The sequence below is a fragment of the Microtus oregoni genome, unplaced genomic scaffold (assembly GCF_018167655.1).
Source record: "Microtus oregoni isolate MIOR12 unplaced genomic scaffold, Mior012 000002F_ref0000024, whole genome shotgun sequence".
Lineage (NCBI taxonomy): Eukaryota > Metazoa > Chordata > Mammalia > Rodentia > Cricetidae > Microtus > Microtus oregoni.
Window position 1 is genome coordinate 10,529,495 of NW_024543061.1, and position 26,320 is coordinate 10,555,814.

General features: G+C 39.5%; 1 pseudogene and 1 gene segment (V, D, J or C); one reads left to right on the forward strand and one right to left on the reverse strand.

Annotated features, from left to right (window-relative positions):
* Window positions 1–11,422: 11,422 nt before the first annotated feature.
* On the forward strand, window positions 11,423–11,991 carry LOC121433238 (annotated as a pseudogene).
* Window positions 11,992–16,473: 4,482 nt separating this feature from the next.
* On the reverse strand, window positions 16,474–17,207 carry LOC121433244. The segment is given in 2 exon segments: window positions 16,474–16,952; window positions 17,159–17,207. Coding segments are annotated over 2 exon segments (528 nt in total).
* Between the last annotated feature and the right edge of the window lie 9,113 nt (window positions 17,208–26,320).

The following is a 26,320-nucleotide window of genomic DNA, read 5'->3' on the forward strand; positions in this document are numbered from 1 at the left end:
TTCAGCCAATAGCTGCTGAGATACCAGCCCATTAGGGGGTGGTCTCTCTTTCTTTAAAAAAGCAGCAACTGCCCTCACTCACTCTCTGGCTTCTGGCTCCGCTTCTGGCGACTAGGCTCCTTTCCTGATTGTGCAGAGGGCTGTTGTCTGGGATGGTGATCTGTAAGATTTTCTTCTTTAAAAAATAACCATTCTAGATATTACACACTTTCTTCATCCATTCTTCCATTGAAGGGCATCTAGGTTGTTTCCAGGTTCTGGCTATTACAAATAATACTGATATGAACATAGTTGAACAAATGCTCTTCAGCATTTTCAGCTTATCATATGATAGGGCATCTCTTGGGTATATTCCCAGGAGTGGTATTGCTGGGTCCAGGGGTAGGTTGATCCCGAATTTCCTGAGAAACCGAAACACTGATTTCCAAAGTGGTTGCACTGAACCTGGCAAGGAACACAGATGCTAGGTTAGATGCAGAAGAGATGAGGAACTTGGGAGCTGTCCTGGTTTCTCTGTTGGTTCCAATGCATATAACTAATGTCATATTCAGTGACATTCTTACTGAGCCTACAGACGATAATGGCCCTCTGTTCTAGAGAAACAGGTATTGAAGTGGGAGACTGGGGCAGAACAATGCCCCCAGGGGAACCTAAAATGATAAACCCCTTGCTGTCACAATTACTAAAAGCACCCAAGTGTAAAAGCATCATGTATGTGATTCTTATTTTTATTGATTTTATTAAGCTATACATTTTTCTCTATTCCCCTGTCTTCCCCTCCCCTTCACTTCAAGCGCCTCCCATAGTCCCCAGTGCTCTCAATTTACTCAGGAGATCTAGTCTTTTTTTTTTTTTACTTCCCATGTAGATTAGATCTATATATGTCTCTTTTAGGGTCCCCATTACTGTCTAGGTTCACTGAGATTTTTATGTGCAGCTGTTTTTCTTTGCTTTATGTTTAAGAATCACTTTTGAGTGAGTACACGTGATTTATGTCTTTCTGGGTCTGGGTTACCTCACTCAATATGATGTTGTCATGTAAGTGGAATCTATATCTGCAGTCATGAACTACACTCTGAGAAGTCATAAAGGAAAATGGAAATTTAACACTATTTAGATGCTTTATTTTCAATAGACAAAACATCAAAGCATGAAAAAGCAATGATAGCCACAGTGGCTGCTCCCAGCACATCAGGCTCTCACCTGGAAGCCAGAGTAGCAGTATCCAAAGGAGGAGAACAATTGACCCCATCTGCAAGTTGGACTAGAGGCTGCTTCTTGGGCACTGACGAGCTGCCTTTAAAGACACTCAGTAATCTGCACCTAACTAAAGTATCAATATGAAAATCAGCTCAGAAAAAGGACAACTGCTCTTGTGTCATCCCATGGCAGTTAGGATTTGCAAAGAATTCTCTAGAATATTCTCAGTACTGTATCCTAGGTGACATTTTGGTTGGTCTTTTGGAACTGTCATTTTCTGTTATTCTGAGGTATCAGATGAGGAGTGTATTGCAATTACTCTGACTGCTCTAAAGGATGTGGGTTGCAGAAGCACTGTGATTTCTCAGAATTAAAATCTTTAAAAAGATATCTTTATTTTTATTAATTTGGTTTTCTGAGATAGGGTTTCTCTGTAGCTTTGCAGCCTGTCCTGGAACTAGCTCCTGTAGACCAGGCTGGCCTCAACCCATAGAAATCCACCGACCTTTGCCTCCTGAGTTCTGGAATTAAAGGCTGTGCCACCACTGTCCAGCTCATTTATTCTATGTTTATATAAGGATTTTTTTGAATGTATATCATTTGTGGTTCTTGCACTTGGATTCTAAAAGAGGTCATTATATCCTTTGGACCTATTTTGGCAGACGTCTGTGAACTGTCATATGGTGCTGGAAATTGAACCTATGTTCACAGCAAGACCAGGAATGACTCTTACCCATGGATCCATCTCTTCATCCTAAACTAATTTTTGTATCTTATAAGAATATCTTATTTTGCATTTGAGTAGATACTTCTCAACAAATGAAAATCATTGGACTCAATAAAACTGAGAAAAAAGAACTTATTCTGTGTTCAGATTAGAAGTAGAATTTGGCTCCAATAAGAAGCTTTAAATAAATGTCATCAGGAACCAAAGAGGCTGTGAGCTGTGAGGATAGAATGAAGAATAGGACTGGAAATGTAGATTTGTAATGAACAAGTATCACTGAGAGTGAAGCAGGTCTCTCCATCTCCTCACTCCAAAGTCAATGCAGAGTCCCCATGAAGTCTTAACAAATGGAGGAAGCTTTTACCCTGTTACCAGACACACATCCTTAGAAAACACATTTCCTGTCAATCAGCTACCGGCCTAGGAGCCCCAGCATGTCCTGTGGACAGAATGACAGACATTCTGCTAATGTCCCTATGATGAAACCCATGTAAGATAATGATGCTGGGCTTTATGGCCCTTTGGACACTCAGCGTACTATCAATTCCATATAGGACCACAGTTTTTAATAAAAACCTCAGATTAGCTGGGAAGTGACTCTCATAATCAGCATTTCCCTTCTCTATGGCAGCTGAACTGGAGGTACTGACAATGTGAGGGCAAGTTGGACATTTCTGTTTTCAGGTATTGGACAGAGAGAATTGTCTCAGACCCTCACATCCTCACATAATATCATTATAACTCAAGGGACTGAGTGAAGCTCAGCGCTCCCTAATCAAGGACTGCAGTACATTGCAGCTTCACTTTCTCCTTGAGGTCGTGAAGGAAATCATTGGTCTTCAGGCTGCTACTTTGTTTAGTGAAGAAACATCGAAAAATACAGAGAAGGTTTGAGGTCACTAACGCTGTGTTTATGCGGAGAACAGTGTGTGAGTGATCTCCTCTTTCATCTCTGCAAGATGCTCAACATTGCTCCACACACTCCTGTCCTAATTTTCTGCCTCACGACAGTCTCACATCTGGCCTTACTCTCATGTAGCAGAGCTTTCAAAACTAAGCTGACATTAAACTCATTACTTCTTCTTCTTCTCCTGATTGCAAACACAATGTTTTACCCTTTCAATGCAATTCAAAGCAAGAGATGCTTAAGTTAATGCACAAATGAACACTGCAACACTCACTTCAGTCGATGATAGTGAGATTATTTTCACGACCGTTTTTCCAAGTCTGTGATTAATGTCCCTGGGAAATTGACATAGACTGCATTCTTGAATTACACTGTTACCACTGCATGGTTATGTTAACTAGGGGTTGTCAAAGATTTTTTCCCCTCCTGGATTTTCCTCAATTTCATTATTCGACGTCCCAACAATTTCATTGTAGGGATCTTTAACTTTCTTGTTTAAACTGTTTCCTAGATATTGTGTTTTGAAGTTGTTAATGGAATTTACCCTGACTTTTTTCTTAGTAATTTTATTTCTATTTCACAGAATACCTATTGATTATTTATGTTGACTTTATATCATGATCTTTGTTTATACCCTGCTGTTTGCTGAAACTATTTTCAGATCTAAAAGTTATTTGGTTTAGTGTTCAGAGTATTCTAAGTATAAGAACTTGGTGTGGTAATTTGACTTCCATGATCTTTGTTTATATCCTGCTGTTTGCTGAAACTATTTTCAGATCTAAAAGTTATCTGGTTTAGTGTTCAGAGTATTCTAAGTATAAGAACTTGGTGTGGTAATTTGACTTCATCATATGATTTTTTTTATCCATTTTATTTCTCCCTCTGGCCTCTTTTCTATAACTCATGTTTGAGAGTTACAATGAATAAAAGTGAGAGAGTGGGTATGCAACCTTTACTCTTTTAAGATGTAAGAAGCAAAGCTCTGATTTTCCCCACTTAGGATAATTACAATTTTATTTTTATCATTCATGATCTTTGTTTTTTTTTTTTTTAATAATTTTTTTATTAAGAAAAGAAGAAAAAAAACATAAACAAAAAACAAGTTTCCACCTCCTCCCAGCCTCCCATTTCCCTTCCCCTCCTCCCACCCTTCTCCCCCTCCTTCCACCCTTCTACCCCTCCCCCCACTCCTCTCCCCCTCCCTCTCCAGTCCACAGAGCAGTCCAGGTTCCCTGCCCTGTGGTAAGTCCTAGGTCCTCCCCCCTCCGTCCATATCTAGGAAGGTGAACATCAAAACTGGCTAGGCTTCCACAAAGCCAGCACATTAAGTAGGATCAAAACCCCGTGCCATTGTCCTTGGCGTCTCATCAGCCCTCATTGTTCGCCATGTTCAGAGAGTCCGGTTTTATCCCATGCTTTTTCGGTCACAGTCCAGCTGGCCTTGGTGAGCTCCCAGTAGATCAGCTCCACTGTCTCAGTGGGTGGGTGCACGCCTCGTGGTCCCGACTTCTTTGCTCATGTTCTCCCTCCTTCTGCTCCTCATTGGGACCTTGGGAGCTCAGTCCAGTGCTCCAGTGTGGGTCTCTGTCTCTGTCTCCATCCATCACCAGATGAAGGTTCTATGATGATATGCAAGATATTCGTCAGTATTGTTCTCGGATAGGGTCATTTCAGGTTCCCAATCCTCAGCTACCCAAGGAACTAACTGGGAAACTCATGTTGGGCACTTGGGAGCCCCTCTAAGGTCAAATCTCTTGCTCACCCTAAAGTGGTTCCCTTAACTAAGAATTGTGGTTCCATGCTCCCCTATCCACCTTTCCTTTATCCCAATTCTCCTGATTCCCCAAGTCCCCCCTCCTTCCCTTCTACCTTTTCTCTCCCCATCTCCCCTTACCCCCATCCCACCCCACCCCCAAGATCCTAATTTTCTCCCCGGCAATTGGGTCTACTTCCCTTAGCCAAGAGGATAACTATATGTTTTTCCTTGGGTTCACCTTCTTACTTAGCTTCTTTAGGTTCACCTATTGTAGACTCCGTGGCCCTAATTTAAGGCTAGAAACCAATTATGAGCGAGTACATCCCATGTTCATCTTTTTGGGTCTGGGACACCTCACTCAGGATAGTGTTTTCTATTTCCATCCATTTGCCTGCAAAGTTCGAGAAGTCATTGTTTTTTACCGCAGCGTAGTACTCTAGCGTGTATATATTCCATACTTTCTTCATCCATTCTTCCATTGAAGGGCATCTAGGTTGTTTCCAGGTTCTGGCTATTACAAATAATACTGCTATGAACATAGTTGAACAAATGCTTTTGTCATATGATAGAGCATCTCTTGGGTATATTCCCAGGAGTGGTATTGCTGGGTCCAGGGGTAAGTTGATCCCGAATTTCCTGAGAAACCGAAACACTGACTTCCACAGTGGTTGCACAAGATGGCATTCCCACCAGCAATGGATGAGGGTACCCGTTCCTCCACAGCCTCTCCAGCAAAGGTTATCCTTGGTGTTTTTGACTTTAGCCATTCTGACAGGTGTAAGATGATATCTCAAAGTTGTTTTGATTTGCATTTCCCTGATTGCTAAGGAAGTTGAGCACGACTTTAAGTGTCTTTTGGCCATTTGAACTTCCTCTGCTGAGAATTCTCTGTTCAGTTCAGTGCCCCATTTTTTAATTGGGTTAATTAGCATTTTAAAGTCTAGTTTCTTGAGTTCTTTATATATTTTGGAGATCAGACCTTTGTCTGTTGTGGGGTTGGTGAAGATCTTTTCCCAATCAGTAGGTTGCCTTTGTGTCTTATTGACTATGTCCTTTGCTTTACAGAAGCTTCTCAGTTTAAGTAGGTCCCATTTATTCAATGTTGCCCTTAATGTCTGTGCTTCTGGGGTTATACATAGGAAGCGATCTCCTGTGCCCAGCTCCTGTAGGGTACTTCCCACTTTCCTTCTATCAGGTTCAGTGTGTTCGGGCTGATATTGAGGTCTTTAATCCATTTGGACTTGAGTTTTGTGCACGGTGATAGATAAGGGTCTATTTTCATTCTTCTACAAGATGACATCCAGTTGTGCCAGCACCATTTGTTGAAGATGCTTTCTTTCTTCCATTTTATACTTTTAGCTCCTTTATCAAAAATCAGGTGTTCATAGTTTTGTGGGATAAAATCCGGGTCTTCTATACGATTCCATTGGTCGACTTCTCTGTTTTTATGCCAGTACCACACTGTTTTCATTACTGTAGCTCTGTAATAGAGTTTGAAGTCAGGGATGGTAATGCCTCCAGAAGATCCTTTATTGTATAGGATTGTTTTGGCTATCCTGGGTTTTTTGTTTTTCCATATAAAGTTGATTATTGTCCTCTCCAGATCTGTGAAGAATTTTGATGGGATCTTGATGGGGATTGCATTGAATCTATAAATAGCCTTTGGTAGAATTGCCATTTTTACTATGTTGATCCTCCCAATCCAAGAGCAAGGGAGGTCCATCCACTTTTTGGTATCCTCTTCAATTTCTTTCTTCAATGCCTTAAAGTTCTTGTCAAATAGATCTTTCACTTCCTTGGTTAGATGTACCCCAAGATATTTTATGCTGTTTTTGGCTATTGTGAATGGTGAAGCTTCTCTGATTTCCCTCTCTGCTTCCATATCCTTTGTGTATAAGAGGGCGACTGATTTTTTGGAGTTGATCTTGTATCCTGCCACATTACTAAAGCTGTTTATCAGCTGTAGGAGTTCTTTGGTGGAGTTCTTGGGGTCGCTTATGTACACTATCATATCATCTGCAAATAATGAAAGTTTAACTTCTTCCTTTCCAATTCGAATCCCCTTGATTCCATTATGTTGTCTTATTGCTATTGCTAGAACTTCAAGCACTATATTGAAGAGGTATGGGGAGAGTGGACAGCCTTGTCGTGTTCCTGAGTTAAGTGGGATGGCTTTGAGTTTCTCTCCGTTTAATTTGATGTTAGCTGTCGGCTTGCTGTATATCGCTTTTATTATATTTAGGTATGACCCTTGTATCCCTAATCTCTCCAAGACTTTTATCATAAATGGATGTTGAATTTTGTCTAATGCTTTTTCAGCATCTAATGAAATGATCACATGGTTTTTTTCTTTCAGTTTATTTATATGCTGGATTACATTGATAGATTTTCGTATGTTGAACCAGCCCTGCATCTCAGGAATGAAGCCTACTTGATCATAATGGATAATTTTTCGGATGTGTTCTTGGATTCGATTTGCCAGTATTTTGTTGAGGATTTTTGCGTCGATATTCATGAGTGAGATTGGCCTGTAGTTCTCTTTCCTGGTTGAGTCTTTGAGTGGTTTTGGTATCAGAGTAATTGTAGCTTCATAAAAGGAGTTTGGTAATGACCCTTCTGTTTCTATCTTGTGGAATACATTAAGGAGTATAGGTATTAGATCTTCTTGGAAGATCTGGTAGAATTCCGCATTGAAACCATCTGGTCCTGGGCTTTTTTGGTAGGGAGGTTTTTGATAACATCTTCTAATTCTTCGCGACTAACAGGTCTATTTAGATTGTTCACCAGGTCCTGATTTAACTTTGGTATATGATATTTATCTAAAAAAGTATCCATTTCCTTTACATTTTCCAATTTTGTGGCATATAGGCTTTTGTAGTAAGATCTAATGATTCTCTGAATTTCCTCTGTGTCTGTGGTTATGTCCCCCTTTTCATTTCTGATCTTATTAATTTGCAAATTCTCTCTCTGCCGTTTGATTAGCTTGGATAGTGGTTTGTCAATCTTGTTGATTTTCTCCAGGAACCAGCTTTTTGTTTCATTGATTCTTTGTATTGTTTTCTGTGTTTATATTTTGTTGATTTCCGCCCTCAGTTTGATTATTTCCAGTCTTCTACTCCTCCTAGGTGAGTCTGCTTCTTTTTTTTCTAGAGCTTTCAGGTGGGCTGTTAAGTCTCCAATGTGAGCTTTCTCTGTTTTCTTTAAGTGGGCACTTAGTGCTATGAACTTTCCTCTTAGGACTGCTTTCATAGTGTCCCATAAGTTTGAGTATGTTGTTTCTTTATTTTCATTGAATTCCAGGAAGACTTTAATTTCTTTCTTTATTTCTTCCTTAATCCAGCTATGGTTCAATAGTTGACTGTTCAGTTTCCATGACTTTGTATGCTTTCTGGGGGTAGCATTATTGTTGAATTCTAACTTTAATCCATGGTGATCTGATAAGACACAGGTGGTTACTAATATTTTTTTGTAACTGTGGATGTTTGCTTTGTTACCGACTATGTGGTCGATTTTCGAGAAGGTTCCATGAGCTGCAGAGAAGAAGGTATATTCTTTCCTATTTGGATGGAATGTTCTATAGATGTCTGTTAAGTCCATTTGATTCATTACCTCCACTAATTCTCTTATTTCTCTGTTAGGTTCCTGTCTGATTGACCTGTCCATTGGTGAGAGAGGAGTGTTGAAGTCTCCTACAATTAGTGTGTGCGGTTTGATGGCTGCCTTGAATTTTAGCAATGTTTCTTTTATGTACGTGGGTGCTTTTATATTAGGGGCATAGATGTTCAGGATTGAGACTTCATCCTGATGAACTGTTCCTGTTATGAGTATAAAATGCCCCTCTCCATCTCTTCTGATTGATTTAAGTTTAAAGTCAACTTTGTTAGAGATTAGTATGGCCACACCTGCCTGTTTCTTAGGTCCATTTGCTTGATAGGCCTTTTCCCAGCCCTTTACTCTGAGTAGGTGCCTGTCTTTGTGGTTGAGGTGTGTTTCTTGTAAACAGCAGAATGTTGGATCCTGTTTTCTTATCCAATCTCTTAGCCTGTGCCTTTTTATAGGTGAGTTGAGTCCATTGACATTAAGTGATATTAATGACCAGTGGTTGTTAACTCCGGTCATTTTTTTTTTAGTCGTAGAGTTTGTGTGTTTCCCTTCTTTATTTTGTGTTGGTGAAGGGTCTCTAGATGTCTGAGTTATTGTGGTCATTGTTGGACTCCTTGGTTAGTGATTTTCCTTCAATTACTTTCTGTAAGGCTGGATTTGTGGCTGCGTATTGTTTAAATTTGTTTTTATCCTGGAAAATTTTATTTTCTCCATTTATAGTGAATGAAAGCTTGGCTGGGTATAGTAATCTGGGCTTGCACCCATGGTCTCTCAGTTTCTGCAGTACATCTATCCAGGACCTTCTGGCTTTCATGGTTTCCGTGGAGAAGTCAGGTGTAAGTCTGATAGGTTTACCTTTATAAGTAATTTGGCCTTTTTCCTTTGCAGCTCTTAATATTCTTTCCTTATTCTGTATGCTTTGTGTTTTGATAATTATATGGCGAGGGGATGTTTTTTTTTGATCCAGCCTATTCGGTGTTCTGTATGCTTCTTGCACCTTCATAGGAAAATCTTTCCTTAGGTTGGGAAAGTTTTCTTCTATAATTTTATTAAATAGATTTTCTGGACCATTGAGCTGCCCTTCTTCTCCTTCTTCTACTCCTATTATTCTTAGGTTTGGTCTTTTTATTGTGTCCCATATTTCCTGAATGTTTTGTGATGAGAGTTTGTTGGACTTGCTGTTTTCTTTGATCAGTGTGTTTATTTTCTCTATGGTATCTTCAGAATCCGAGAGTCTTTCTTCTATCTCTTGTATTCTGCTGGTTATGCTCGTTTCTGTAGTCTCTATTCGTTTACCTAGATTTTCCATGTCCAGACGGCCCTCTGTTTGTGTTTTCTTCTTTGCCTCCATTTCAGTTTTCAGGTCTTGAACTGTTTCCATTATCTGTTTGATTGTTTTTCCTTGGTTTTCTAGGGTATCATTCACTGATTTATTCAATTCTTCAAACTTTCTGTTATATTTCTCATCCATTTCTATAAGGGCGTTTTTTACATGCTGTTTAAGGGTGTCAATCACTATCATGAAGTCAATCTTTTCTCCTTCCTCTTGATTAAGGGGTTCTTGTCCTCCCGTTGTGAGGTCGCTTGTTTCTGGTAGCTTCATGTTGCTTTTCAGCTTGTTGGGCGAATTCTTGCCTTGACGTCGGCCCATCTCTTCTTCCAAATGCTCCCTATGGATCTTCTTTTACCGGATTAGGTCTCCTTGCCTACCAAACGCTGTCTCTCCCCAATGTTGGCTCTCCCAATGCTGGGTCTCCTGGCGCCGAAAGATCAGGCCTCCGTGCTGGTTGGGCAGCTCGCAGACAAAGCGCCTACCCCGCTTGGTGCAGGCAGGCCACAGAAACAAAGGAACTGCTGCCCGCCCGGGAGCCCCGGATACTCGGACCCTGCGCCCAGATAGGCTGGGCTGGGCGATGCCACGCGCCAAAAGAGGGCAGTGGGGGCGAAGTGGGGAGGGCTCTGGACGGAAGCTGGGTGGGCCAGGAAGAAAGAGGCAGCACCCGGGGAGTAGAGGCCCTGCAGAGAGCCCAAGCAGGACAGGGGGCCAAGAAACCCCCGAGCTCCCCGTCCCAGGCTGGCGCCGTGGGCCAGAAACTCACCCCAATGCTGGGTCTCCTGGCGCCGAAAGATCAGGCCTCCGTCCATGATCTTTGTTTTTATTTTGTCTTACTGTATTACTAGAAATTTCTTTCAGAAAGCCTCTTTGTTTCATTATTATCATTATTATTATTCAATCCCATTGTCAAATGGCTTGTCAATTAACTAAACACTATCTAGCAGGCACACGATATAAACAAGGGGAATCTGGACACATATGTTCCAACAGAGTGGGCTCTCACGTCGTTGCAGATGTTCATCTCAGCCAGTACTTCAGATCAACATTAGTAGAGACTTTGTTAAATAACCCATCACAGTGCTCCTGTGTCTCCATGCCATTCACAGATCATTGTGAACTATCAGTTGTCTGTGTAGTGTTTGTGGATTTGTTTGTTGTTTTCAATCAATATGGTCTGGCTATGAGTCAGTTTATTGTGCAACTGAAAATATCTGTCTCCATGATGTGAAATCATGAAGCTCCATGGAGCTTGAAGCTCCATTTTTGAAAGCAAATAAACATTTGACTTTGTCTGTCTTGGTGCTGACAATAGAAACCAAGTATTCTGTCTCTATCCAGCAGAAGCTATAGACAGGGTTGCACATGACAATAACTGTGCCCTATGTTCTTAGTTATATTCAAGAAAGATCCTTCTACTCCTGCTCCATTCAGGGATTATATAATGAGTTTAAATGAATGTTCTGCATTCCCAGAAATTAATGTTGGATTACGGTTGATACTTCTGGTTTTGAACCAACCTTTCATATCTGAATAGAAACCATCATGGTTAAAGTATACAGGACTCTTCATATTTTCATAGATTTCCATTACATCTCTTAGGATATCCTTATGATAATCAGGGAAATCAGTCTCTCTTTTCTGGCTTTTCCCCCTTTTAATCTTTATTTGTGTAATGTGGCTAATGCTTCCTCCATACCATGAATCTGGTGCTGTTCCTTCCTTTCAGTGGTCTCAATGAGTTCCAAGAGTGTTAATGTCAACTCTTCATTAAAGGTCTGTCTGAATTCTTAAAACATCCATAAGTCTTGTGCTTCAATCTTTTTTAAAATAAATAATTTATAATAAAAATTTAGAATGTTGCTTTCCGGACCAGGCCCTGCAGGAGGCGCCATCATGGGTGTTGACATCCACCACAACAAGGACCGAAAGGTTCAGCGCAAGGGACCCAAGAGCCAGGATATCTACCTGCGGCTGCTGGTCAAGCTGTACAGGATTCTGGCCAGGGAAACCAACTCCACATTCAATCAGGTTGTGCTGAAAGGGTTATTCATGAGTCGCACCAACTGGCCACCTCTGTCCCTGTCCCAGATGATCCGAAAGATGAAGCTTCCTGGCCAGAAAACAAGATGGCTGTGGTTGTGGGGACAGTCACAGATGACGTGAGGATTCTCGATGTGCCCAAACTGAAGGTGTGTGCCCTGCGGGTGAGCAGCCGGGCCCGAAGTCGCATCCTCAGGGCTGGGGCTAAGATCCTCACCTTTGACCAGCTGGCCTTGGAGTCTCCCAAGGGCCGTGGCACTATGCTCCTGTCTGGACCTCAAAAGGGCAGAGAGGTGTACCGGCATTTTGGCAAGGCCCCAAAAACCCCACAAAGCCATACATAACCCTATGTCCGCTCCAAGGGCCGGAAGTTTGAACATGCCAGAGGCAGAAGGGCCAGCCGCGGCTACAAAATTTACTAACCCTGGATCTTACTGTTATTAAAAAGCTTTGGATATTGCAAAAAAATTTAGAATGTTGCACAAAAATGAAAATAATGACTTTATACTCCACTCCCAGAAAAAGACTACGTTAAAAAATGTTGACATTAAGACAATAACTATACGTCCTGTATTTAAAACATGCTATCCTTCATGAATTTTGCTTATGAGCTCACTAAGACTCAATCACCTGTCCTTTATGAAAAGTCCAACTTTACAAGTATTACCTTTGAATTGCATTTATTTTTATGTGCAGTGGTAATGTATAACAAACCAAACGTGCTATTAAAGTAAAATATATTCTAAAGACTTACACAAAGATTTTATTTTTACATTTTAAAGTGGCTAAAAATTTAAATTTACTATGCAGCACTTATCAAACTGACTCGTGCTAAGAGGAACCAGGTGTCGTCATTTCACCTGCACCTTCCACAGGGTTCAGCAGCAGCACACCGTGCAGACACCAAATGTGCTTCCATGGACAGTGCCCTCTCCAGCAAGGGGGTGTAGGACAGACTGCGAGAGACACTTGAAAACACAGGCTACAGCTTTGATGGGACACTATCATACATTTATGTTCTCTATTTTTTGTGATTGTAAGATATAATAGCTATTTAATACATTTTTTCAGTTGGACATTATATTCCTTTTTCAATAGAAAAGCTAAAACTTCTTACATTACTTAGAACTTTAGACCTGCCTAAAATTAAGACTATCATTTTCTAGACCTAGCCTACCTTTAGGGAAACATTAATCTACTCCATTACTTGTCATTTTATCTCAAGTCCAAAATGACCAAGAAAACTTGCTGTTTCCCTGTGCAGAAATTACAACTGTCATCTAAATTACTGAGGATGTTCTATACTGAGATTGTTCACACTAGGAGGCCCACATTTCTCTGCCCATTTCATGAAAAGAGCTGATTTTCTCTCATATAGAAAATGTAATGTACACATCTAATGCACAAAATGTGACTGAAGATGAATTCTTCTCTTTTTCCACTGTAACGTAGGACAAAGAACTTTTGGGGTAAACCTTGCTAATCATAGTCTTCTGATATGATGGAACCTACTCATGAGTCACCTAAATTGTGATTCCTTAAAGGTTTTTGTTAAAATACACCATCATTAATGTTCTTTTTCCTGTTAGTTCAGGGCATTTTTCCTTTCAGTCCATTGGTCACCACTCAAAAGTGACGGGGGCAGAAGCAGCAACTTGGAGCTTTGGATTGCCTGTGAACATGACAGAAATAGCCTTCTGTGAAGAAGTTTCTGGGAGGCCTCAGAATTTCAGTTTGCAGAGAGGGGAGATATAAAGGATGGGGACAGTGACTGATTCATCACATAATTTGCATTATACAGAACAATCCTATCATAATGTTCCCAGCACAAGTCTTAGTTATCATAGGTTGCAGGACGGTCCTATCAAATAGGTCCTAGTAAAATATCTAATTACCATTTTGGTAATTAGAAAAAAAATCTTCTGCAAAGAACTGTGTTAATAGTTACATTAAATACAAATTAGACATTTAGGACAGGAGACAGTTCCAAATAAGGTTAAAGATAGAAAAGGGTGCCTTCCACTAGGGCGGCATGTGTGTTGGAGGGATTCCTCCATGTTGCCAAGCTCAGAGACTGCTGTCAGGCTATGGTAGATTGAAAGCTCTGACCAGCAGGGCCTCTCACCATCTCTCACCATCTATCCAGGTTTGTTATGTAAACCTTGTGTCCCAAAGTTTGATGTGTATGCATTTGGAATTGTTATTGGTGAATCATCTCCTTTATGGCTGCCGTTATATGTTTGACTCAGCATTGTTTAAATTCTAATGTAACAGATATCAACAGAACTGTGACAGCTTGGTTTGGGACCCCCATTTCCTTGTTAGATTTGCTTCCATTACTTGACTCTCAGCACATGTATATTTTTAACAGTTAGATGTGTTTCTTGGAGAAAACAGACAGTTGGGTATAGTTTTTTAGCCTGGTCCAACAATATGTGTATAATTTTTATTAAATTGTGCACACATGATTATTATTAAATGCTATTAATTTCTATCATTTTGTTGAATTTTCTTTATGTGTTAGATTTTTGATAGTTTGTTTTCTTTTCTTCCTATACCTCGACTGTATTGGAGTTTCTGATTTACACCATTGGACATACTAATATCTGTTTTCCTGATAATTGTTATTTATCTATTCCTCTCATGGCATTAATATTTTTCTATGCTCTCATGATTAGATGATCTTTGTTTTCTTCTGTGTGCATATTATTTTGATAGTGTATATGTGTATTTGTTAGCATAGGTGTTTGTATGTGTGAGAGATAGTGATATAAAAGAAGAAGGGAGACTGGGAAAAAAAGAGATAGCAGAAAAGCGAAGTAGTAATGGGAAAGATTAGCATATATGTTCAAAATATAGGATATACTGAAAAAGTTGCTTTAAGAATATTGTGTACTTTTAGCTCCTTTATCGAAAATCAGGTGTTCATAGTTTGTGGGTTAAAGTCAGGGTCTTCTTTTCGATTCCATTGGTCGACTTCTCTGTTTCTATGCCAGTACCACACTGTTTTCAATACTGTAGCTCTGTAATAGAGTTTGAAGTCAGGGATGGTAATTCCTAAAGACGATCCTTTATTGTATAAGATTGTTTTGGCTATCCTGGGATTTTTGTTTTTCCATATAAAGCTGATTATTGTCTTCTACAGATCTGTGAAGAATTTTGATGGGATTTTGATGGGGATTGCATTGAATCTATAGATTGCTTTTGGTAGAATTGCCATTTTTACTATGTTGAACCTCCCAATCCAAGAGCAAGGGAGATCCTTCCATTTCCTGGTATCCTCTTCAATTTCTTTCTTCAATGCCTTAAAGTTCTTGTCAAATAGATCTTTCACATCCTTGGTCAGAGTTACCCCAAGATATTTTATGCTATTTGTGGCTATCGTGAATGGTGATGCTTCTCTGATTTCCCTATCTGCTTCCTTATCCTTAGTGTATAGGAAGGCAACTGATTTTTTGGAGTTAATCTTGTATCCTGCCACATTACCAAAGGTATTTATCAGCTGTAGGAGTTCTTTGGTGGAGTTTTTGGGGTCGTTCATGTATACTATCATATCATCTGCAAATAACGAACGCTTAACTTCTTCCTTTCCAATATGAAACCCCTTGATCTCCCTATGTTGTCTTATTGCTATTGCTAGAACTTCAAGCACTATATTGAAGAGGTATCGAGAGAGTGGACATCCTTGTCGTGTTCCTGATTTTAGTGTGATGGCTTTGAGTTTTTCTCTGTTTAATTTAATGTTAGCTGTTGGCTTGCTGTAAATAGCTTTTATTATATTTAGGTATGACCCTTGTATCCCTAATCTCTCCAAAACCTTTATCATAAAGGGGTGTTGAATTTTGTCGAATGCTTTTTCAGCATCTAATGAAATGATCATATGTTTTTTTTCTTTCAGTTTATTTATATGGTGGATTACATTGATAGATTTGCGTATGTTGAACCAGCCCTGCATCTCTGGGATGAAGCCTACTTGTTCATAATGGATAACTTTTCTAATGTGTTCTTGGATACGGTATGCCAATATTTTGTTGAGGATTTTCGCATCGATGTTCATGAGTGATATGGCTTGTAATTCTCTTTCTTGGATGGGTCTTTGTGTGGTTTTGGTATCAGGGTAACTGTCGCTTTGTGGGAGCCTAGGCAATTTGGATGCTTACCTTACTAGACCTGGAAGGAGTTGGGTGGTCCTTGGACTTCCCCCAGGGCAGGGAACCCTGATTGCTCTTGGGCTGACGAGGGAGGGGGACTTGATCAGGGGAGAAGGAGGGAAATGGGAGGCGGTGGCGGGGAGGAGGCAGAAATCTTTAATAAATAAATAAGAAAAAGAAAATTGTGTATAATGAATTTACATTAATAAAATAATTTAAAGGACTGCAAGATGGCTCACATACCAAAGATGCTTGACAGCAATCCTGTTAACAAACATGATTTGTTTCCCAGAGCCCAAATGACAAAGGGACAATCAAGTCCAAGCTGGTATCTGATCTCCAGAACAAGGTCATGTCACATGTGCACCTAGAAATATGCACACACTTGCTCACCAAAAACAAATGCACACTCACATTGACAAATAATTACTTAATCTACTAAAAATGTAGTTGAAGTTTAAAGAAAAAAAACAGAAGAGATTGTAACCATTAAGAATGTAAGAAAACCTTAAAGATATGGAAAAGTGAAGAAAAAAACCTTTCCTACAGCTTCCAAATCAAAACACAATTTGTCACCACCATCACTTCAGCTTAGAGAGTCCTATGATGGATACCAGAAATCCCGAACTATAGAAATATAAATCCCTCATATTCAAGCAACAGAGTTTGTGGTATTGGGGCACAAAAGATATAGAAAGATAATACTGAATTCTCCTCTGCATTTTCACATACAGTATTTTCATACCTAAAGAATTAAGAGACATTTAAACCGTATATCTTGCCCAGGTCTGAAAATATTTTGATCAGAGTTTGAGGCTCACTGGCAGAAGGGAGAAGTGTGCGGGTGCAGGACAGCCTGTGGTGCAGGCAGCTGTTGAGAGTCTCAGAAGTGTTTGTTGGAGGCTGAAGCACTGTGGGAGGATAACTGTAATGCTGCATACAGTAATAGTCTGCCAGATCTTCAGCCTGGACACTGCTGATCGTGAGAGTGAAATCTGTCTCAGATCCACTGCCTGTGAAGCGATCAGGGACCCCAGTGTGTCGAGTGGATTCAAAGTAGATTAGCAGTTTAGGAGACTGCCCTGGCTTCTGCTGGTACCAGCTCAAGTAGTTCTTTTGATCTTTACTGTATAAAAGACTCTGACTGGACTTGCAGCTGATGGTGACTTTCTCTCCTGTTGACACAGCAATGGATGATGGAGACTGGGTCATTACGATATCTGCACAGGCACCTGCAATAAGGAATACAAAATGAAGATTTATAATATGCAATCACATAATATAGTAACAGTTGAAATTGATCATTTAATAACCTTGGAATGTCACCTTGTCAGTGTATATCTTACTCAATACTCTAAAAACATTATGTCCTAGCACACATATTAAACTTCTGATATACAAAGAAGTGATTCTGAAAAAAAATTATAGCATTTCTCACCAGACACCCAGAGCAGCAGGGACATGAGGACATTTGTTTGTGACTTCATCTTGCTCCTCCTGCCAATCTCATGCATCTCAGTTCACACTGTAAAAGTCTGGTTTATAAATTCTTAGCAGCTGGGCTGACCAGGAAGGACCCATGCAAAGCAGTCAGCAAATACATAAGGAAATGTCTGAGCAGTGTGATTGAGTGGCTAGTGACAATCAACAGACAAAAATAACACAAAAGGCAGAATGATCACTGAAAGACATCAGCTTATAGCTCTCCAACAGAAATATATTAGGTACTTTAATAACAACATTGTCTTAAAATCCAAGACATATTAACCCAATGTGCTGTTGCAGAAGTGTTAGGAAAACTATCTCAGATTAACAGCACTAGGGAAATGATAAAATATGCTCAAAAATTCACAACAGCAAAAGAAACATAGAATAAGAAAACATGAAGTACAAGAAGGGATGATTGGAGAGGGGAAAAGTGGAAAAGCATGTAAGAGAAAATTGAGGCTAAATGGGTTTGTTATCATTCATGTGTAAAGTCACCCTTATGCTGAGTGCACATTGTTCTCCATTTTCCAGACTAATAGAGGAATAGAAATACAAAGAGTACCCCAGAATTCACTATGTGGAAATCCTGGGGAACATTAATTTAAGATTGCAATGAGAAAAGTGTTCATCTCAAAGCAAAGGTAAAACCAGCAGGAACAAAGAAGTATTTACTCCCCACAACATCAGGAAATTGAAACAGGACTCTAAGTTTGGGAAGAATGAAGGGAAACAAAATGGAATGGATATCTTCAAGTAGTCATCGCTGTATTTCTTGCTTGATAACTGTTTTGTTATATGTAATTTTACTATGTTAAAGTTAAAACCTTTCTTTTCATTTAAAGAGAAAAGGGGAGGTGATGTGGGAGTCCCCTCTGTGTGCTATGATTACCATTAATGAATAAAGAAACTGCTTTGGACCTATAGCAAGGCAGAACTTGGGTAGGTAAAGAACACTAAGCTGAATGCTTGGAGGAAGAAGAGCAGAGTCAGAGAGAAGTGATGGAACCTCCACCACAGAAAGACACACTGAAACTTTGCTGGTAATCCTCGACATCGTGGTGATATACAGATTACAATAAATGGGTCAAATTAATATAAGAGGTAGCTAATAAGAAGCTAGAGATGATGGACCAAGCTGTGATTTAATTAATACAGTTTCTGTGTGTTTATTTCATGGCTTGGCAGCAGGAAACAACCAAGCAGGCTCCATAGAACAGATTGGCATTCACATGGCCAACTTAAATTCACTTATTATTTTGAGTCTAATCTTGCTGGGCAGTAGGAAGAACAAGCTCCCTCCCCTAACATCTGTCTTCATGCTCATGAAGTGCCTTACTTTTTGTTTGTCTTATATTATTTTATGAAGACCTTTGTTAGTACTTATATATGACTGTACAGTGGATCATTATTTTTCAAAAGCTGTGCCAACAGTGTCATCGTTTTGCTGATAGTTTCTGGCATCGGTGACTTTACCAGAGGACACTGAAAATATATATCAGATGGTGCAAAACCTATCAAATGAGGGGAAAGCAAGTCAAATAATCCCAAGCTAACTCCAAATAGAGCATTCCAAGGTTTTTCTTTACTAGAAGGGAACTCACAGATAATAGCAAATAAATAAGAATGGGGTCTAACATTCAGGTGTAATTTGTGGGGAAAAGAAAGAAGAGTGGGTGGCCTTGCCCACCCCAAAGCCATACATCAACCTGTCCAGCCTCTCAAAGACCATTGGCTGGAAGAGATTCACCATCAAGCAGATTGTAGTTCAAGGTCTACTCAACAGATGAGCAACTATCTGATAGAGAATCTCGTAAAACAAGGCTTAAAAGACTATTGCCTATAAATAACTGTCTGTCTGTATTTCTTTTACATGCACATGTTCCTTCCCTAATAACAACTATGGATATTTTTTTCCATTGCTTTTTTGTTTATCTTTGAAAATATTCCATCTTCAAGGCAAAAATATGGCTGGGGATGAACAAGAAGATGATTTCTGCTTATATGTATAATTCTGATGAATAGAAATTATACTAGGATAACTTGCATTACTTGAACTGAGTATTACTGAAAGTAATAGTATTATCAGTCACAAAGATAGCTAATTTTAGACTTTAGAACAAATAAAAAAAACTGGTTGTCCCCAGAGATGAATACACATGGAAAACTTTCCAGGGGTTTATTGTAGTTTCAAGGTCAGGCATGAAGCAGCTTTGGTAGACATAACAGCCAGTAATAAAGGACTCCTGTACATACTCCTAACCTTAAAGACAAAACAACTAATTGTTTATTTTTCAAGTCCTTTATTACAATGTCACTGTCTGTCTGGGAACACTGATCCCTCAGAATTATATGCTTAATTTACTAACCATTCCCAGTCAGCACAACCTCCCTAGCCTGAGAGAAACTGTGTAATCTCTATGGCTCTCTTTTGTATTGTTTACTTAAGAAAGTGCCGTGTGACCATAAAATGTGATCCATATTTGTCCAGAGGCTTTGCTGGGAATGGAGAAAAATGTTATAGAAATGAGACTCTCTCTCTCTCTTTCTCTCTGTGTGTGTATAGATGCATGCTGAAAGGAATATGTAGCTTTACATGCAGACACACACACACACATACACACACACACACAGAGAGAGAGAGAGAGAGATTGAGAGAGAGAGAGATTGAGAGAGAGAGAGAGAGAGAGAGAGAGAGAGAGAGAGAGGTGTGAAGACATGTACCTGATGAGTAGGTAGAGAGATATCGAACTTGTAACTGTTTCACAGACAGATATGTCTGTAGGAGAGAGTCAAGTGAAGGAAGAAGTATATGACAGTGTGGAGAATGAAACTGTGTGGAAACAGATGTGGCTGTGTAAAGGAGAAATGTGAAGGTAAGTGTCTCTGAGGAGACTATATGGAGAATGTATGGAGGGGTGTAACTCTGGAAGTAGTTGCAACTAGAGATGGATTGCAGTGTAGGAGGGAATTTTATATATGTGAAAAGAAATAGATAGCTGTCCGTAAAGTGATGTAACTATGTAGAGACAGAGAGATTTTTAGAAAGAAAATTTTCAAGATGAAGTAAAATAAAAAGGTACCATCATAAAACATATATATTTGATTTTTTTACTCACAGAAATAAAAGTCTAGCACTCAGATAAATATGAACTTCTTGTAAGTCCCAGCTAATCTGAAGACATTCTTTTTGCCACTCTGAGTACAGTCCTGGGAGCTCTTATCTCAGGCTGCAGTCATTTTCATCTCCCCTCCAATAAGGTCACTCAAACCCAAGTTCCAACCAATATTCTTGCTGTATTCACTGCATCTGCAAGAACAATGGCACATCTGCAACTACTATTGCATTGCCCACAGTGCATCTAGTATGGAGTATAATTCTGTGCAGAATTTTTCCAGCTTCTGATTTTAAGTGTGAAACTCTCTTTTCATTGTTCAGCTTCTTTTTTTTTAACTCAGTTTCTACTACTTGCTGTGTATGTTCCATGAGCTGCTACATTTCTTGTTCTCTCTGCTTATAATCCATCTGCTTAATCATCCTTTCTAAGACCATGAAATGTTTCATCCCTGGTGTATGGTTTTCATTGACTTCTTTTGCTTCTCCCTAGTGTTTTGTAACATGTCCTGTAGGATTTCTTCTCCAATTTGAGAAATCAAGGATTCTTTTTTATACTGCAGATCATTTACTTGACCCTTGAGATGTTTTGTAAGTATTTCTTGAGTTCTGATTTTGTGACTCAGTTTGACTACTTTGGAAGAGGATTTTTCTAAGACATTTTGGTAAAAGTGTTTCTCTATTTGTCTCTACGGAGATTCTTGTGCCATTTAATATGTGCACAATGTCATCTAATGCATGATACAATAAAATTCAGGGAAAGGAGTTGTGCTTAAACTTGAGGACCACAAAAGTCAAGCAGCCAGCCACTTACTCTTACCTCAACCTCAGTCCTAAAATGGCAATCCTGCCTCCAGAAATCTCAGAATGATACTGTATCTGAGAGATGTTTCTTTCCATTTTATAATCCTCTCTAGTTCTAGGATTAAAGGCAAGCCCTGCCTGATTTCTATGGCAACTAACTAAACTAATGTAGATACTGGAATTAATGATGTGTGTTATCACTGCCTTGCTGTGAGGCTGACCAATGTGGCTGTTTCACTCTCCTGAACACCAAGCAAGCTTTGTTTGTTAAAATACAATTGAAATGCCACTACAGTCACCTGCAAACATTTTCATGAAGTTTTAAAAATGTTCTTTGAAGTTTCATATTATATCATCACATTATTTCTCTCTGAAATCAACTTGTCTAATTTATTTCTCAACTTGCAGTTTTCTCATAGAACCTCTGATATTCAGGAATGAGTAAAGGCATAGTGATGGAACAGTTTGGTATGAAGATTTATAGAGAAAGAGATTGCATTTCCCCATTTGGTTGTAAAAGGTTTTTCATCATCCATTCCACAAACATATCATCAGAGCAAGGGACTGAGCTTCCACTGTTCAGTTGAAGAGCAGAAGGAGGGAGAAGATTAGCAAGGAAGTCAGGACCACTAGGGTTTGGTCCACCCACTGAGGCAGTGTGCCTCTTCTAATGGGAGCTCACCAAATCCAGCTGGACTGGGACTGAATGACCATGTGATCAAACTGGACTCTGTGGATGTGGCTGACAATGGGGGCTGGCTGAGGAGCCATTGATAAAGGAACTGGGACTTGTTTCTACTGCATGTACCGTCTTTTGGGGACCCTCATCTATTTGGATGCACAGCTTCCTAGGCCTGGATGTAGTGAGGAGGGCCTTGGACTTCCCACAGGGCAGGGTTCCCTGCCCTCTCTTAAAGAGGGATGGGGAGGGAGGAGCGTGAGCGGGGGCAGGAGGGAGGAATGTAGAGAGCTGTGTGGAGCCATGCCCAAAAGATGGCGCTGGCTTCTGCCCTCCATGATCCCGAAAGTGAGGGCTCTCTGATAAACAATTCCTTATTGGCTAAGACCAGACTCTTGTGATCATCACCCAATGATTGCAAGCAGTTTGCATATGCGTGGACCAATGGACGGTGCCCACGTGGCTATCCAGGGTTGGTAGCCCAGGCCTATTTAAGGGCTGGGAGAGGCTTGCCTGGAAAGAGAAGAGAGAGAGATACAATTGTAAAAAAGGTCCTGAATAAAACTGCTTGCAAGAAGAGCTCCGGTGTCGCATCATTCTTGCTGGTCGAGGCGGTCGCGACAAGGAAGTATAAATTTTTGAATGGAAAAAATAAAAATAATAATAGTAAAAGAAACATTGTCTGTGGTCCTTGGGCTGTGCCTAGACACCATCATTCTTCGCTGATTCTGCATCCTCTCCAGAGTTTTCAAAAGTTCTTGTAACACTCTCACTTTTTCTGTCAGTTCTTACTCAAGTGCTGTCGTCTTTGCTGTAGCATGAACCTACACTACCTTGGCATCTACAGATTTTAGGTTCTGACTATCTTTGTCATTCTTTTTGTCATTTAACATAGCATTTTAAAGCTTAAGAATCTCTGTTTCAGATTTTATATTTTTTTACATTTACATGATGAACTTCATTGATGTCCCCAAGTTCTGTCTTGAGTGCTTTTGACAGACATTTTATTTACACTTTTATATTGTTGTTGCTATGGTTTTGATGAAGTTCTTCATAACCTTTTGATTCAATTTTATCACAGTTGCATGTAGAACCATACCTATTTCTTCTAGATTTTCCAGTTCAGGATAAAGTATAAGATTTCTAACTGTATCTTAGTGATCATCTGGATTTCATTTGATTACATCTCAACCCTCTCACTTTTATCTCTGATTTTATTAATTGAGTTATCTTTCTGTTTCTCTAGGTTAGTTAGCATGCTAATGTGTATCTATTTATTCAAAGAAGATACTCTTGTAATATTTTTATACATTTTAATCTCCATTTCATTAATTCCCACAGTAATATTTATTACCTTTTATGACTGACCTCTTCTGAGTTGGATTTGACCATTATCTTAGATTGTGAGGCTCATCACTAGGTGTGCTATTTTTAGATCTCTCTGGATCTGGTCGTTTATTTGAGGTCTTTCTGGTTTTTAAAGGTAGGCTTTCAGAACCATCAGCTTTCCTCTCAGTGTCTCATAGCTGTCTCTCAAGGATGCAGGGAAGCTGTGCTGCCATTTTCTCTTGTTTCTAAGTGCTGTGTGTTTTTCTCCCTGACTTCTCAATCAATCTGTGGTAATTCAAGTGGCTACTGGGAAGTTTCCAATTAACTCTTTAGGCTCTGTACTAGTTCAGTTTCTTTTAGATTTTCTTTTTTATTTACTCTTGTTAAAAAGAAAATAAACTATCTTTTTTATTATACATACCAGGCCAAGTTCTCACTCCTTCCCTTCTTACCATTCCCTCCACATTTCTTCCCACCCTGCCCTCATCCAATCCTCAGAGTGAAAGGCACATTGATATGGGTAAGTGCCAAGGCCTCTCTACTCTACTTGGGCTGAGCAAGGTTTTGATCCAAAGAGAATAAGTTCCCAATATGTGAGTACATGCAGTAGGGACATATCCTGGTGCACTTGCTAGTAGCTCCTCAGGCTGCCCCAGCTGTGCAACTGTCAGCCACAATCAGTAGGACTAGTTTGGATCTATGCTTGTATGCTTGTTCTTTTCCAGTCTGGCTGGAATTTGTGAGCTCGTATTTACTCAGGTAAATTGTTGCACTGGGGGTACCTAACATGGTCTTCACCTTTTTGCTAATATTCTCATTCCTCCCAGTCTTCAACTGGACTTTGGGAGATAGCCCAGTGCTCCAATGCAGTTCTCTGCTTCTGTTTCCATCAGCTATTAGATAAAGGTTGTATGGTGATATTTAAGGTATTCATTAGTCTGACTATAGGGCAGTTCAATATCAGGCACCCTCTTTTCTATTGCTTAGGGTCCTAGTTGGGGTCATCTTTGTGGATTCCTGAAAATTTCTCTAGGGCCAGGTTTTTTGCTATTTGCATAATGGCTCCCTGAATCAAGATTTCTCTTTCCTTGCTCTCATCTCTATCCATACTCTGTCTTGACTATCCATTTCCTCAAGTTCTCATCACACCTCCCTCTCTCCCCCCGTTTCCCTTTCACCCTTCCTTTTACCCCCACCAACATACTCCCAATTTGGGAGGCGATCTTGTCTGTTTTGACTTTCCAGGTGGATCTATATATGTTTATCCTCTGGCTCACATTATTTCTTAGCTTCTCTAGGATCATAAACTATAGGCTCAATAACCATTGTTTATATCTAGTATCCAAATATGAGTCAGTACATACAATCTTTATCTTTTTGGGTCTGGGTTACCTCATTATTGATAGTATTTTGCACACAAAATTCAAGATGTCATTTTAATTTACTGCTGAGTAGTACTCCAATGCGTAAATGTGCCACATTTTATTTATTCATTCTTCAGTTGAAGGGCATCAAGGTTGTGTCCAGGTTCTGGCTATTACAAATAGTGATGCTATGAATATAGTTGAACAAATGCCTTTGTAGTATGATTGAGCATTTTGTGGGTATATTCCCAAGAGGGATATTGCTGGATACTGAGATAGGTTGATTCACGATTTTATGAGAAACTGCCATACTGATTTTCAAAATGATTGTATAAGTTTACATTCTCACCAGCAATGGATGAGTATTCCCCTTACTATACATCCTTTCTTGCATAAACTATCATTGGTGTTTTTGTTCTTTGCCTTTTTGACAGGTGTAAATTGGTATCTCAGAGTTGTTTTAACTTGCATTTCTCTGATGGCTAACTATGTTGACCATTTCCTTAAATACCTTTTGGACATTTGATAGTCTTCTGTTGAGAATTTTCTGCTTAGATCTGTAACCCATTTTTTAATTGGGTTATTTAGAATTTTGATTTCTAATTTCTCGAGTTCTTTATATATTTTGGAGATCAGTTGTTTGTCTAATGTGGGGTTAGTGAACATTTTGTCCTATTCAGTAGGCTGCCTACATTTTGTCTTATTGACTGAATCCATTCCTTTACATAGGCTTCTCAGTTTGAGCAGGTCCCATTTATTTATTATTGCTCTCAGTGTCTGCGCTACTGGGGTTATATTTACAAACTGGTCTCCTGGGCCCATGCATTGAAGACTATTTCCCACTTTCTCTTCTATCAGATTTACTGTGGTCAGATTTATATTGATGTCTTTAATACATTTGGACTTGGGTTTTGTGCATGGGGATAGATATGTATTTGTTTTCATTCTTCTACATGTTGACATTCAGTTATGCCAGCAGTGTTTGTTGAAGATGCATTCTTTTATTCATTGTATAATTTTTGCTTCTTTTTTTTCAAAAATCAGGTCTTCATAGTGTGTGTTGATTAATATCCAGGTCTTTGATTCAGTTCCACTGGTACAGGTGAGAGAGTCTTAAATCAAGATTAGGTTAAAAAAAAAAAAAGACCAGGTGAACAGTTTAAATAGACTCATTATTGTCTTTTAATCCCATTTTTAACTAGCTTGTCAGTCAACTACAACACTCTCTAATAAACACAGTCAAAAAAAGCCTAGTTCACAATTGCTTGGATCTGTCATTCTCTCATGCTTACCAGCTCTTCTGCTACAAGGACCTGTTCCATCGATCAACAATGCAGATCCAGGGTTTGGTACCTAGATCATGCTTCTTGAGCTGTCACTCACACAGCTCCCTTACCTCTCAGGAGATGCTTCAGAGACAGGAAACTGCAGATACCTCTTTTGTGCACTCTTTCATTTTGAACCACAGAGTGCAGGCCTTTCTGAAGTTAGACTCCCAGGACATATGTAAGTGGATCAGCTGCCTATTAAAATAAGGCTTAAACAACTTCTTCATAGCTTCCTCATTATCTTCTTCTAAAAATCTTGGTATGCATGTTCCCTACCAGGTGGGACCTAAGGTTATTGAAAACATTCTTCTCAACCAGTACTTTTGTTCCACATCAGTGAAGACTTCTTCAAAGAACCCATCATAATGGTCCTGTGTTCATATTGTTCATAGAAGATTGTGAGCCACCTGCTGTCTGTTTATTGTTTGAGGTTTTGTTGATGTTTTCAATCAAGATGGCCTGGCTAAAGGTCGGTTTATTGTGCAACTGAAAACAT